This window comes from Leptosomus discolor, chromosome 9 (assembly GCF_034619465.1).
Source record: "Leptosomus discolor isolate bLepDis1 chromosome 9, bLepDis1.hap2, whole genome shotgun sequence".
Taxonomy (NCBI): Eukaryota; Metazoa; Chordata; class Aves; order Leptosomiformes; family Leptosomidae; genus Leptosomus; species Leptosomus discolor.
The window spans coordinates 16,018,803-16,034,803 of NC_141399.1; the positions used below are offsets into that span (position 1 = coordinate 16,018,803).

General features: G+C 34.2%; 1 protein-coding gene across 1 annotated transcript in view; it reads right to left on the reverse strand.

Moving 5' to 3' along the window:
• Nucleotides 1–238: 238 nt before the first annotated feature.
• The window catches only part of ERC2 (ELKS/RAB6-interacting/CAST family member 2), a 409,803-nt gene continuing 394,040 nt past the window's right edge, over nt 239–16,001 (reverse strand). The window contains exon 19 of the mRNA XM_086470650.1: nt 239–421. Coding sequence (XP_086326776.1) covers nt 239–421 — 183 coding nt within the window. The remainder of the gene's footprint in view (nt 422–16,001) is intronic.

Consider the following 16,001-nt stretch of genomic DNA (forward strand, 5'->3'; position numbering starts at 1 on the left):
AAGACCGGCAAATTGGGAGGTAAAGCTGCTTTAGCAGTGATGCTTATCTGACTTCAACACATCTTTCTTCATGTTTCAATCAAAGAACAGCTGCTGTCATCCTATTGAGAAAACAGTGATAGCAGAACACATAGCAAGACTTAAAAACTGCTAGCAGAGGAGCCTTATTGTGGAAATAACTCATCTGCAGTTAAACTTCACATACGGGAAAGCTTGTAACTGAGGTGAAAGGATGGATTTAGCAGTAACATTCTTCAAAGTCTTGTGCTCCCTTTCCAGGACAGCTGTGAGCCAAAACCAGGACTTGTTCTACAGGTGATGCACCTTGATCTCTTCCAGATAAACACAAAGATGGTCTTTCAACAGCCAGGCTGTAGTAAGGATCACAAATTACTAAACACATCACTGTCCCATCAAAAACCTTTAAGACAAAATGCGGTGTGTCTTAATGTTGACAACAATATTATCAAAAAGTATTTGTTTTAACAAACTGTTTCTGCGACCTTTAAACTGCTATTTGGTGCAGGGTTTTGTTTGTTTTGACTCAGATTACAACAATTTTGTTGTTTTTTTTTTTTTTTATAAGAGTAACAAGCAACTTCATAATTTAATGAATTTTTTTGAAGAAACATTCTCCTTTAGACAAAAAATTTAAAACATAGTAGTTTCAATAAAAATAATGTTCTAAATCAAATGCAGTAGTTAAAAGCAATCACCTCATCAGTAGGCCAGTGCATTGAGATATCATGTCCATGAAAGGAAGAAAAGAATTCCCTAGACTTGGTAGCTTAAACAAGCACCTTCTGTAGCTTTCTATTTGGTGCAGATAAGAAGACAGTAAAAGTTTTGTAAACATAACGCTTCAATTGATCTAATTTTATTCAATTTTTGAACAAAATCTGTGTACTTTCTAAAACATATTCACATGTTTTCTTTAATACATGTAAAATATTAGTCTTCAAAAGTTATATAGACTTTACACCTAAGAAATTAATTTTAGGAGGATGAGACCCATTGTCCTCTAAAAGGGAGATAGGGAAAGTGAAAAGTGAAAATCCTTCTAGGATTTCACATCATTCCTACTGCTTCCAGGAAATAGTTGCTAATACGTAAAATCTCTAAAGATTTAAACAACAAACCACAAGGAACAACATATTGACCTTCAACCTAAAATAACTTTTACTGTATATTGACCTTAGTCATACAGTTGTTTCTTTGCCTTGATAAATAAAACAGAATATTAAGCACACCGCATACTGTACCTTTGTTAACATAAGAAATTCCCATGAAGAAACGTGTGTAAGGAATACCTTAGACCTGGATGTGCTCACTTCACCAGTTGCTAACCACTTTGGTAAGTAAAACTTCCTGCCAATATGAACAACTAGATCCTTGGGGAAGGAAAAACTGGCACGCTCTACCTCATCACGTTGGCCCTCATACCACACAGCTAGTTAGAGATGTTCACTAACACATATGCCAGCATGCACATGTTCTGCTTAAACTGTAGATGAACAGCAAACTGAGGCATTATTCCTATGTCCTTTATACCCCCTTCCTTCTTTCACTAACTCATAGAAGATGCTATTGGTCAAACTAGTCTCACAAAATAATATATACTATTTGACGAAAAAAGATAGAAACCATATAGCTAAATATGCAAATTAAATGGGATGGGTAAATGCCAGATGGATCAACATTCATGTGGGTTCAGTTCAGGTATGAGTGATTGCAATGATTGACTCTGAAAGCTTCCAGTCACCCTGTGTAAATAGGGATGAATAAAAAACTTTGGCACAACTATGCAACTCCCTGATCCTGGCAGGAAAGTCAAGCCAATAGGCCAAAGGAATTTAGATTTAGACTTCCTTGAACATATTAGGATAATAAAATAGTACATTAAAAAATATATCTTATCACTAAACAATGAGCCATGTCATTTATTCTCTCAGCCCCAAACACTGATATATTTATGTTTCAATGCATGTCAAATTTTCAAGCATTCAGAAGCTAATATGATTAGGAACTCATTAATCTAATTAGCACAATATATTTACTTTTTCAGGCTTCCAGTGTGCTTGCAAACGTAAAAATAAACTAACAAAATGTGGCAAGTATGGCAAGGCAATGAGTTTTCTTTGAAGCTGTTGTACATAGGAATAGCAAATCAAAATACGCTCTCACAGAACCAGCAAATTATGCCAGAAGCCATCTCGTCATTTTTATAATATTGTTTTAAATAAGCAGATTGACTAGATGACTAATTTCCAATGGTGACAGTGTAACCATCTTGATTTTTTTTTTTTAGCTCAATGAACATACAGTAATTTATTGAGTGCTAGATAACCTACCAGATTCCTACCTGAAAACTCAATAACCAGCACTGTCCTAACCACAAAACCAAAATAGCTCAGTTTGTACTTTTAAGGCTTCTGTGCAACAGGCCTTCTTTTCACTAAGTGGCAAACCCTTGGGAAAACACTTCAGACCTGATCTGGAATCTGGTAGACCTGATCTCTGCCCTGACATAAAGAAAGCTTAAATCTGGTGAATCAAACCCTCTCACATTTTTTTAGAATTGGGACTTCTTTGATGGTGTACTGGCATTTTGATCATATTCTTTACCATGACACACCTCTTGCACCACAGTAATGCAAATAGTGTACAATTCTAAGAAAATCAGAAGAAAAGGGAAATTTACTAGATTTCAAACGGCAAAAGCGTAGCCATCAAAAGTGTATACTATTTCTTGGTTACTCTAAGCATGTGATTCACTGATCTGCTGTCAATGACATTTTGTAAAACAAAATGATAATAAGTGGAAATGCACCGAGCCACAGTAATTTAGGGAAATCAGTATCTTCAAACCCAAGTGCAAAAACACGTGCATAAACATTTGTTGATGGCTTACATTTGATTCATTTTTTCAATCTGCATGTACACACTGGGGTTTATGTTCACAAAAGGATATATAAAAGGATTTGGAAATGTAAGCCTTGGTGTGCTATACCATACTTCATTCCACTTTTATGTTAAGATTCTTTTATGACTTGTTAATTTTGTTTTAAAATTAAATTCTTTCTCCCAAATCTACAAAGCTTTTGATTATTGACTCTAAAGCACCTAGATGTTCACATCAAAGTTATTTAAACTATGTGCACACCCGACAGATTAATAAATACCAAATTCTCCCTTTGTTTCCAAATTTTTGTCCTGACTTGGATATCATTCAAGTTGTCCTATACAATACAACATTGTCTCTGCCATAAATTACTAAAGTGAGAACAACTGTTTAAGACTGACTTCAGCAGTTGCCTTGGAAATTGGCAGTAAGGATCTAGAATTCTCACTCTGCCACACACCTGAAGTCTTGAGTCATTCCTGATTTCATGGGAGTAAATTTATACTGTGCACTCTATATTAACAGATTCTTTTAAAAATCTTTTCTTCATATCCTACAGCAAAGCAGATAAACAGAAATTATGATGTATCTGTTTGTTTGGAGGGAGAGCAGTAAGATGGACTCCGATGAATAAGCTGTATTTGGAGTGGATGTAAGATTCTGACAATTACCAGCCCTTAACCATCTTTGTAGACTGGGTAGTCCAGCAGTGAAGAAAACTGGCAGACAATCCCCTGGCTCTTTTAAATCAAAAACATAATGTCGATGAGGATCCATCCACACTGAGGGAAAAAGTATTTGACTTTATCTTCCATACAACTTTCTACACCTTTCCTAATTTCTCCTTAGCTCCTGAAAATTGTTTAGAATTTGCAAAATTCTGGAAAGACTTTTCAAACTCTTTAAGACTCTATAATACCTTTCAACAACTGGAAAACAGAAGACAGGGTATTAACCTTGAAAACTTACTTTTTTTTTGATTTAACAATTTATTAAGTAATAAAAGTGAAAACTTCCTTAAAAGTCACTGACCATGTATACTTCCCTGCTTTAATTATTTTGATTATCTTCTTAATCAGAGAGATTTGAAAAATACTAAGAATTGTAGAATAAAAAAATAGTGGTTTCCCCAATTCAAAATGGAAATGTAATATGATATATATGGTTTAATATTTGATATATATAATATGAACTTATTACTCGTTCACCATTTCTGAACAGCAGTTTCTAAGGAATCTCTAACGTCATTATATATTTTATTATATTTTGTATTCTATATCAAACTGCATTGTACATATACATTTCTAAATCCATTATAGAAGTCAGATTTTTCTATCCACTAATGGACAATTCTTTTAAAAAAAACCACACTGAAGACCTTAGTGTGGCCCATTTATCTGTCTTGTTTTTTCTAGATATCTGACAAGAAGAAAAATCAGATAAAATGTCTTTTCCAGTGTAGTTTCAATCAGCTTTGGAGAACAAAAGAACAATTTTTTGGACTTTTCTGAGGGACTAGAGGTTTTTTAGAGCACTGACAAAAAGCCATGAAGAAATAAAAGTTTTCTTACTGCTCATGTGCTATTGCTAGCTCATAACAGCAATTAAAAGCATCTGAAACAAATATAGCACTTAGAATACTACTCATTTAACAGTTTGTTAAGGTTTTTTTCTTAAAATTTGACCTGTTCTTCAGCTACTGAGGAAGTGAATTATGTCCTCCTTAACAGAATCATCAGGCAGAGATGTAAACCCATTGTAGGAGTGGAAGAATTTTCCATCTTGAAAGATGGTGTTTAAAGACTTCAACTTTTGAATTAATCTTTTGAATATCTAGGTAATATCCCTGTACAGTAAGAGTGGGATTTCTTTAATCTGTCCACTTGACATCTGCTACACCATTTCTTTTTCTGTACTCTACTCTGTAGCTCACTGTGCCAATTATGACTCTGTCTTTCTACTGAAATAGCTTTGATTATACTTTGTTATAGTAACATAACTAATATACATTCTCTAACTCACTGGAAAGACCCAATCAGGAAATTCTTCCATGGGCTTGCAAGATGATGTGTATACTACATCTCCACCTATACTAAATCCCAGCCAGTTTATTCTGTAGTAAAACTATCATGTAGTGACTCATCTAGAGTAGCAGACAGTTTATATATGTTAGTTATTATCTTTAGCAATTAATAAAACAATTGTATTCTATTCTTGAAGCTAATTTCCTAAAGCAGCTTTCACATTCGTAGCCTAAAGTAAACATGATCAAACCAAAAGCTTCTCTGGTATAACACAGGCACAACAAAGGTAAAAAGAAAACCTAGTCTTCCTTTGTGTTCTAGATCTCACCTCCCTTCACTTTTCTGCTTTGAGGTTTCAGCTGTGTGCTGCTCATTTTACATGCCTACAGAAGTAAACTACAGTTTGGCTATTTGGGGAATCTAAACAATTTAATTAATAAATAATATTAGAAAAGTCATATTATGATATAAAAATCATGAAGGCAAATAAACAGAAGCAAAAGGCTGATATTTTAGACATATTTCCTCAAACTAACAATCAGATATCTAAGACATAAGAAAAGGGAAACAAGAGAAAATGAAAACAAAAGGAACCTCAAAAATCTACATTGCACCACCATGTTACTCATATGTTGGCCCATGCGATTAAATTAGCAAAAAAAAAAATATTAAATTTAAAATGTAAATTTAATATCATATTGTAATACACATTTGTACACATCCCATATACAAAAGCAATGATTGCAACAAGATACTTGGAAATTAAATCAGCCTTTTGCATGATCCCACTTCCTGTAAACGGTTTAAAACATTTTTTCCATTTTAATCCAGTATTTTAAAGCAGCATCTGGGCAAAATATGCTTTTAATATAGCCCAGTGATTTATTTATTGCTTGCAACAATATTTGGCAATAAAAATATGCATGCAACAACTTCATGCAAAACTGTTGCAAAGACATTCACAAAAGAAAGTTTTTGTAAAAGACAATTAGTTTGCTAAGAAAGAAGGCAAGCAGTAACATGCATTTTGAATGACTTGTCTACGTTTCAACAGCAGCTTCCAGGAAACTTTTACATTCGAAAAATCCCTACTTTGACCTCTTTTTCCCCAGTTTGCTTGCTGGCAGATAGGAGTACATGACAAATGAACCTAATTTAAGTGGGCTGAATGCCAGATTGCCTGTTAAAAAGGAGCACCTGACTGTACATTAGGTGAGAGGTCAGTGACACTGAACACCAGCAGGTGTAATAACAACCGCAGGGTTTTTGTAAAGGAAATGCAAACAAGAATTCACCCCCAGGACATTCAGGATAATGCCTATCTGCTTAGGTACCAAGTGATTGGCAGTCAGGATTGCATATCAGGACACTTGGTGATGCTTTGTTAAGCTATATCCTGACAGGACTTTGAGCAGTATGTCAAGAAAGGAGGAGTCTTTCTCTAAAATCATAAAACAACACAAAACTAGTCACTGAAGAAGAAAGCAGCTTTTCTACTATTAAAAAAGCCTTAAAATACACCGAATAAATTGTTCTGCATCTCAACACCTATTTTCTCCTTACTACAAAGCCTTTATTCATCCGTCATCATTTAAAAACACCAGTGTTGGAAATACATGATCATTAATCTTTGAAACAGAGAATATTAGGTTCTTGGAAACTCTGCACGCTCTACCCAACATTTGTGGGAAGAATATAAAAAAAACAATAAGTATATAACATTTTAAAACAGTGTTTTAAATAACAATATTTTTCTTATACAGAAGCTTGCTAAAAATTGCATTATAAAACCAATACCAAAGCATACAAATTATAGCAACCACAGTGCAGTCTTGTAACAAAGACAATATCCAGTACAGCTTTTATAGATTTGGGGGCTTTATTTTCTAGAATACCACATCCACACTTTACTTCTGTAATGTTTGCATCTCTTTTGGATAAGATTTATTCATTTAATGTTGTTCTAGAACCTGGCAACGCATCTTTGTGTGTTTCAAAAATTCAATCATGATGTTAAGAATGTAGAGCTCTTGGGTAACAGGATAAATACTTTAGTTAATTATTGTTAGCAGGATCCTTGCAAAAAACATGGGTCATGTGTATACCTATATTTTATCTCACATAATAAAATTATGAAAAAAATAGTTTGCTTAATAATCAGATTATTGCTTCCCATTTTCTGAAATACATTGTTCTGAATGATTATATGTGGCAGATCCTGCTTGGTGAGAGAGATGGCTTGATTGTCTTTCATATAAAAATACTTGTGCTACAATGAATTTTGAATAAAAATTTTCTTAAGATTATGTTCTATCAGACATTCCAAGTTAGGCTACTTATTAAAAAGACATTCACTGACGAGGTTTTTCTATCATACTAGTAGCGAAATACAACAGAGACGTTTTATATTTAGATTTTGGTCATTATATTCTGATTTGTACTGGAAAGCAATTCATAATCATGAAAGTGAGAACAGCATAGCTGACACTCTCCATTTTAAAAGTTCTTGCGTGAAATTTTGTCCTCAAAGAAGTCAACAGGACAATGACAGAGTTTACTGACGTTAGTGTGTTACTGCACTGTAAATTCTTCAGGACAGCGGTGGTTTCCTGCGCTATGTCCTTCAAAAATGTATTTGGCATGTAATAAATAAAATTAGATTAAAACCTGAGAAAATAAAGATTTCCAAACCCAGTATTGTACTTCTAGAATCGAAGTGAAACACCCACTGTCATTACTTCTGAAGTAAAAAGTCTGTGGGTTACAGATCTTCCAGCTGGTCAAGTCTGTTTCTGAATGGCTTTTATGTATAAAACCATGCACAACCACACCCTATAGTATTGTTTCGCTACACTAAAAATTTATAGTGCATTTGACTATTAATGAATTTCTCTAAATATGGAAAGCATACGCAACTGAAAAATATGTAACAATTTACTTGTGGAAAGAGCTTGCTTTCTGAAAATAAAAATGCCGTTTCATAAGGTGCTTAGTAATTCTTCCTTTAGAGAATTACATATTCTAAGACAATTTAGTAGCAACTTACGCATATCAGATCACATAACTTCATGAATCTGAATGCACAAAGACAGCATTTGATATATTCCTAATATCACCTTATTAACTGGAGTTTGCTTTATGGGTGCTAAGCAGATACTTAGTTTTGTCCAATCAGCCCATTTAGGGGAGAATGTACTTACGTGTTAATCACCTGCTGGGTGGTGGTGGGGAATCTATCCTTTGATCAAAGAGAGACATACGGGTTTTACTTTACATCCTGTCTCTCTAGGTCTCAACTGGCCCATAGCTGGAGGGATTCATTTCAGGATTTTTCTTTATTCCAAGTATTCTGTTACTTGCTGCATACCACCACCCAAGACATCACGGGTAAAACCAAACACTCTTTGTGGTACACCCATATGACAGACTTCAAAATGGAAACAATATTTAAGTTAAACCTGTAAGATCAAGTTTGCTGAAATCCTGCAACACATGCAGCTTTTGAACACTTCAACATCAGATCAAAGTTTGACAGACAGAGTCAAGGAGAAAAATCAGTACATTTAAACCTATCAATCCTCAAGGAATAACAGAGTACATTGGTAAAAGTACAGTTGACTATTCATTTTGTCTTGGTGCTAACAGCAGCTAAATATAGCTAGAAAGCTGATGTTTTTTCTCTGTAGAGTATCTTTTTTCTGTAACTAAGGCAGGGTGCTCACTCAGCTTGTCTTAAAATACACTCTTTGAAGCTATGCTGCTTTCAAGAGGGAAAGAAAGGGCATTTTTCTTCTGATCCTTATATTGAAGGACCATTTCCAGATAAAACTTTCTTCGAGCAAGACTGTATCTGTGGAGAATTCACATACAACTTTAGTAGTTTTCATAGTAAGGCCTCTCTTTCCTACAAAACCAAAAGTCAAAGTACTCTAAGACACTGAAATATTTGAACAAGTAGGTTCACTACTTCTAATTAAAAATTAGAGAACTTATTAAACAAGTAAAATAGATGTAACTAAAAAAATAATTAGGTCTCTGAGAATGAGCCCTTCTCTCCATTGCAATCAGTCGCAGGCTTCTTTTGGTTGACAGGTTCAATTCTAAATCTATTACTAATAGAAGATATTTTTGGAGCATTTTTTTTTTTTAAATTAATAGCAATTCAAGCCCTAAATATTTTTCCATCTGTTAATTACACACTGGAAACACATTACAAGCCTAAAGGTAAATTGATTTGCAACACTGAAATTGTAAAATAGTTCCTTTCAATCATAAACCAGCAATAAGATGGTTTCTTATTAAAATTTCTGCCACTGACTTTAGATATTAAGCAAATTGACAAACAAAGAAAAAGATCTTCTAGAAGACGACTGACCACAATTATGTAAAAGATGGAATAAAAGCTGAAGCTGGTTTGGTAAAGAAATCTGGAAAAAATCAGCAAACAGATTTCAAGCAGTTTTATAAGTTTTTAAGAAGATGATCTACCATTCACAAATATTTTACAAATGAATGCTGCAGGATCTATGCAACTTTCTCAACAATTTTGTCAGCCTCAGACAGAGTATGAGTGAGGGCAAGTTAAACAGGGTGGATAAGGAGTTATTTTTTCATTAAATCTAATCACAGATTTAAATAATAACTTCAGCACAGAGTAAGGCAGAGAAGAAAATTTAGAGACTTCCTAAAAAAAAACCTTTCAGTAGCATGACATTGAAGGCAAGTCCAACACTGCACCAGGAACTATTATAAAAACATTTTGCAAAAGGAGTAAAGCTTTTCACCTTTATCCTTCCCCCCCGCCAATTAATGCATGTGGGATAAAATACTCAATTATATTAAAAAATGTAAAGGCCGTCTCAGAGCACTTTCCACCCAAAAGGCCTGAACACAACTTAATTCCATCAAAATGTTAGGATCTTTTATTACTTACACAGGTATAAATTCCTATAGGGGTATAGAACCAATGTAAGTCAGACCTAAAGCCTCTAACTGCCATAATCAAAATCATCCTAGCTAACAGAATTCCTAAATCATTAAAACTTACCTCAGTGTTTACATTTGACCCTATCCATATTCTTAGAACTAAAATGAATCCTCATGAAAAGCTCACATGCAGGAGCCAGGTCAACAGATGTAAAACACTACACAAAGAATGTGATTGTACTGTGCTTCTTTGATGGCTCCAACAAATAAAGATTTAGGCCTCAGCCACATTAGGGAACAGTAGTCATTCATAAACACTTACAGATAGACCTTAAGATCTGCTATAAACAACGAAGCTTTCAGCTTTGTTTGAGATTTATCACCTAATGCACTTCAAGGTCCTAGAACCATGTGTGACAAAATTAATCATACTATTAACACAATTGGCCCAGTAAAGACTTATTGCAAGATCTATCAAAAAAACACAACTAAAAACAGTTTGAAGAACTTTTTTCCTAGAATTTAACACAGATTTACTATCCAAAATTATAGTTTCTATATAAAATGGAAAATATAATTTATTACTGAGCTCCATGCTTGCATCTGGTAAAAATATGTCTATCTGCAAAATGAACAAAGAGGTTCTGATTCTGATTAGTTAAACAAGAAAACTGCACTGGTTTAATTTAAATTATTTTAATAACCTGATTACCTAAATTGGTGCAAGAGCCTTTGAAGATAAAGTGATTTCAGTAAGGGTCTTTTTGTTTTTAACTTATGGACTTAATTCTCTTCCAGACTGAGCTTTTCCATTTGAAGATGTTACTGCCACTGGCTGCTCTTCACTAACCATAAACTGGATGTTACCACACAGTTTCCAACAGAAATGTCAGAGTGCTTTCTAATCCACACTAGGCAATGATAAACAGGCTTGCCTGATGAAGGGGTATTCATCACTGTTTAAGCTAACCTGGCTCAGTTTGCTCGAAGTTGATACGGGATTGATGGGAGTGATTTCTTCTGTTGATGGATCTAGGAGGGGAACAATCTCTACCAGAAAAATAGTAATAAGCGCATAAGAGTGGGTGGTAATAACATCATCAACTGGCACAGCTGTTTGTAGAGTGCTATGCCCACGGCCTAAGGCTGTGGACAGATATCCTCATCTACATTCAGACATGCTGTTGAAAGAGATTCCAGATGCTTGCCCTTCTCCCTTCTGAGACTACTTCAAATCTTCCAGTAATGCTGTTCAAGTGAGTAGCTTGCTCATTTTACTCAGAAAGATCTGGTTTAAAATAAAACTAGTACATGAACTGTTCAGCTAGCTTGGCTCACTTCGGTAGAACTCAGAGCCAGGCTGAAGAAGAACTTATGATCTGGACAGCCAGATGAGCTAAAAGGCTCCAGGTGGAAACCAGTGAAATCATCACTGCTTTTCTGGAAAACAGACCTGTAAACATTTTCACTGATGAACTGTCTATAAAGCAAAGCTCAAAACTGAAGATCAATATGAAGCAGCAAGGCTCTGGCATCTGTGATATGCAGGGATATTCCATTGCAACAGCTAAAGTTGCTCTTTGCCTAGAGTCTCTTGAAATGGACAATTAGTACAATAGATTTTTTTGAACAAATGAGAATATTGAAGCCAAAATGGATGCCTAATTAGAGTGGGACAGTATAGCAAAACGAGGAATATTAACAGACATTCCTTAACTACTAGACCACAAGTATACAAATAGTTTAATGCTGTCAAACCAACATTCCCAAGATGCTTGATACTGAACTTAATTAAATCACATGAATAATTTTTTTTCCTAGATTTCTGTATTGCACTCTCTGTTATAAAATTTTTTATAAATTCACATATTTCAGCCACTGATTCAAGGCTCTAACTCAAGACAATCCCACCCTGCGGATTGCTTATCTTTAGCAGAGAAAGGGAATGGTTATGCAAGCAGTATACACCTGCTGAAACAGCCAAATGACTTATTTATCAGTTTCTTTGCATCTACACCTCACTCAGCTCAGTCTGAGCTCTAGCTACCACACCCAGATGAAGTGCTTCAATTATTGCATGTGTGGGATCTGAAAATCCACATTAGAAACCTCTGCCAGAATAACATGAAGCATAAGAGACAGGGATGGGTCTCAAAACTGGCTCCAGACGTTGTGGCTGGTAGGACTGGATATCTATGATAGCAGTCATCACCCATCAAAGCTTTTCCTTGAGGAAATCAAGAAACATATGCAATGACAACTGGTATTGTAAGTAGGTCAGGGTCAGCTCATGGAGATTTTCTATTTTACTTTTTTTTTTAAAAAAAGTAGCATTACAGCATTGTAACTAACAGAATTAATATGCTTATTTATATTAAAAAGTTATAATACAATTTTTATTAGGTGTTATTTTCTGTTCTCTACTGAACATTTTCCCTTGTATTTTTCCTAAACTTCCCAGATCAATTTATATAAACCTCATGTTTATTCAAAATTGACTGTTTTTTTCATATTTTAGTGTTCGATAGTAAAATCTTACATTCAAAAATTTAGGTCATATGACCTTTGATTAGGTCTTTAAGTCAGGTGGCACTTCTGCTTCCAAACAAACCAAGACCTTCCAAGAGGAATGGTGTGCTGCCAGTCCCATATTCTAATGGGACAATATTCCCACATACTCTAATATTCACAAACAACTGCTTGAAACTTTTCAAGACAAATATTAATTTCACATGTTCACACAAATATTTGTAGAAGTGCAATCCAACAAAATGCAATTCATCATTGAATTAATCTCTTTAAAGCAGATTTTCACTACTTTTTTGAAGATGCATTCTTAGCTTCAGGTATTAAACTACATCTAGATTATTTGATTACTTCTTTCAGTGTGAAGTCAGTAATTATCTACTCCTGTTTAGAGCAACTATAACATTTCAAAAAAACATTAGCTGTGAAAATACATACTGCCTTTTCTCACTTTCCACAACATTAAAAATTGCTCTATTATGTTATATATTTTTACTGTGGAAGATTACAAAAAGTTACAATTGATTATTGTAGGCCCTGTGATTGTTGTCTTTAGGCTGAGTACATTAAAAACTTTGAAGTTCAATTAATCAGCTGCATTTTCAGGATGTTTGCACACCTTCAGCACCTGCAGTGAAGAAACTGAGGCCAAAGATCAGGCAGAACGGCCTGACTCACAGCGCTAAAATACAAGTGACAGACAAAAAACTATTGAATTCATATAATAAAGTTCCATAGCTAGACACGAGGGTGATTTGGTGTCTCATAAATACCAAGGATAAGACAAGATAAACGCCTGTCAAGAGTAAAGTAAAAGACATCTTGTTTGTACAAATCTTTTTGAGAATACACATATGTATATGCACAGATGTTTTTCTGCTAAGACTACGAGCAAATCAAGACAGAAACTTCTCTAACTTAACAGTACTTAAATAAATAACAAAACTTTCATTGACTTCAATGAGCCAGGGTTTCAACTTGACCTTAACTCTAATGTATTTGGCCATAGCAGTGTTGTAACAGAAAGCTAAGATTTTTTTTTTTTTTCCAAGAGAACAATGCTGATCGTCTTTACTGATCTTCCATACCATGGGAAATACAGAAAAAGTTTCAAGTTTGTCAAGCAATTCATGTATTTCCAGTGCATAATCAATAAAAAATAACCAAATACATACAGCTAAAGAAATTCCTATGTACTTTTAATGAAAACCCTGTGTTCAACAATGGGCAATTAATACCCAAATACTAGCAGTAGTAATGACAACTTTAAGAAAAAAAGAAAGGTATCTTTTTAACCAATATAAAATTCCCCAATTAAAATAAAAAACTATAAACATCTTCCGTTATGAATACAAGTATTTTAACAGGAAGGAAGACTAGTCACAAATCTGTCCAAACAAACATTCCTGGGGAGGTTCCTCCTTTTGTTTAGTAAAAACGAAGTTGCAGTAAAACAACAATCGTCTAAAAATTTACAAATCCAAAATGCCCTTCGGCTCCAGTCAATGTAGTAACACCCATTTAGCTGATTAAGCATAGAGCTAGTATTCATACACTCTATGAAAAAATTAAAATGAACACTGCAAACAGTCATGCTCCTTATTTTTCTATTGCTTTGCATGCTACTAAGACTCATTTCAAAGTTAACATGTTTTTTTCCAAAACAGGCTAAACAGAATATTCAAACATAAAGAAAAATAAATTATGTACAAAAATTTTTACTTGAAATAATGAAAACAAAAAGCAGAACAATAGCTAATAGTTAATGTCTTTAGAAACATCCTTATACAGTAACATGACCAAATTTTGTTATGCTTTATACTGCTATTGGTAGCAGAAAGAGAAATGTTCATATCCCAACAAAGACAAAGCTACATTTGTTTTACACTATATTTGTTTTAAAACTGCCTTCTCCTCCCTGAGAACACACAAAACACATCCAATAGTTTGAAGTGAACAGTGAATATTTGGCTGAACAATAATTAAGAAGCTTTATTCTTTTGACCATTCTGTAGATAATTTCTGCTTTGAAGGGTTTTTTTACTGAATGACACTGATACCTCCTTAAGAATGCCTCCACAGTGTCTACTAAGGCAAAATTTTAAAATTGCAGACTTTCTGTTCTGATCCTAAATCCAAATTTACTAGACTAGCTTTATGATTCTAGTTTCAAAAACACTAAACATCATTTTCTGCCAGGCACAAGCTTGGGTCCTTCTTTGTTTCAGATGTGAAGGTAACCTTGTTCTAAGGATATAACAGATGATAAATTTGTCCAAACACTCCTAAACATCTTTTGAAACACCTGATTTAGAATAAAGTCTACAGTACTGTACAAACAAAACAGTCTACAAACAAGTTTTGTGTTCATTTCTATTGCAGACACACATGGACATCTTGTGGCAGTCCTAACTGTTTTTCAAGTGTCTGCTGCACTTCAGTGGTAGGAACTGGAAAGGAAAAAAACAAGCACTTGTGTTCTACCTGTACACCTCAGCTGCGCCACGAATCATATTTTCTGAGAGTCACATGGCTTCAGTTACCCATGACAGACTGCTTTATCAGCTTAATTCTTAAAATTTATCATCACCTCTTGATTTTCTTTTCTTTTTTGTTTTTTTTTTTAATTTGTAATGGTAAGGAGATGGGCTAGAGATCCTGTTTCTAACAAGCCGTAACCAGTGCAGCTACACGTGCTAACAAATTTGCTGGCCAGTAAGATTTCCCTGAACACCTTGTCTGTTCCTTAAGGAGTAACTAACTCTACATAACCTTACAACACATTCTTGTCCTGCCACTCTACATTTCCACCACCATTTCATGTCACTTTTGTGTAGGATTTGAATGCTGAAGTGGTAAAGCTTAAAAGGACGTCACTGATTTTTAACTTACAACTTTTTATACATAATTAGAGGATCAGCCTGCACTATCCTTACTTAGGCAGAGTACTACTTCATGGCCTCAGGAAAGCTTTGGATTGCATGAGACTACCTGCATGGTACTTAAAACAATGTAAGTAAGACTATATAATCAGGACAAAATTAGACTTGAAGCAAAGCAAGTTCAGAAGTTAAATATTTTGCTATCTCAGGGACTTTTTTCTTTGTAGAAAAAAAATCCTCTTAAAGAGAACTCAATTCCAGTTAAAAAGCATATAGTTTATTTTACACTATGTAACAAGAATTAAATTAAGATTCCCTTAGTTTCTTGACAGTCAGTTTTCAAAATTATTGTGCACTTTACACAGAAGCTTTTTTCAAACCAAAACAAATTTGTCTTTGAGACTCTAAAAGGACATTAATATGTGTTGGTTCCTAAACTAAAATGTGTGCAGCAATGGAACTGCTGCATCCATAGTTCATATAATTTAAACTATATAACTAAAATTTATGGCAAATACACAAACTATAAAAAGGTGAAGGATTTTTTTCTAGAAATCCACATTATTGCAGTTCAAATACTTTTGAAATTAAATTGTTGCTAAAATTCTACTTTCCTCTGCAACATAAAATACACCTCTCATGTTCATTCTTACTGGCTCTTTCAGTTTTCTCATGTTCATAATTAGCTTTTGATAGAAGTCTGCAGTAAAAAACAAATACAGAAAAGCTTTTCCAAAGAAG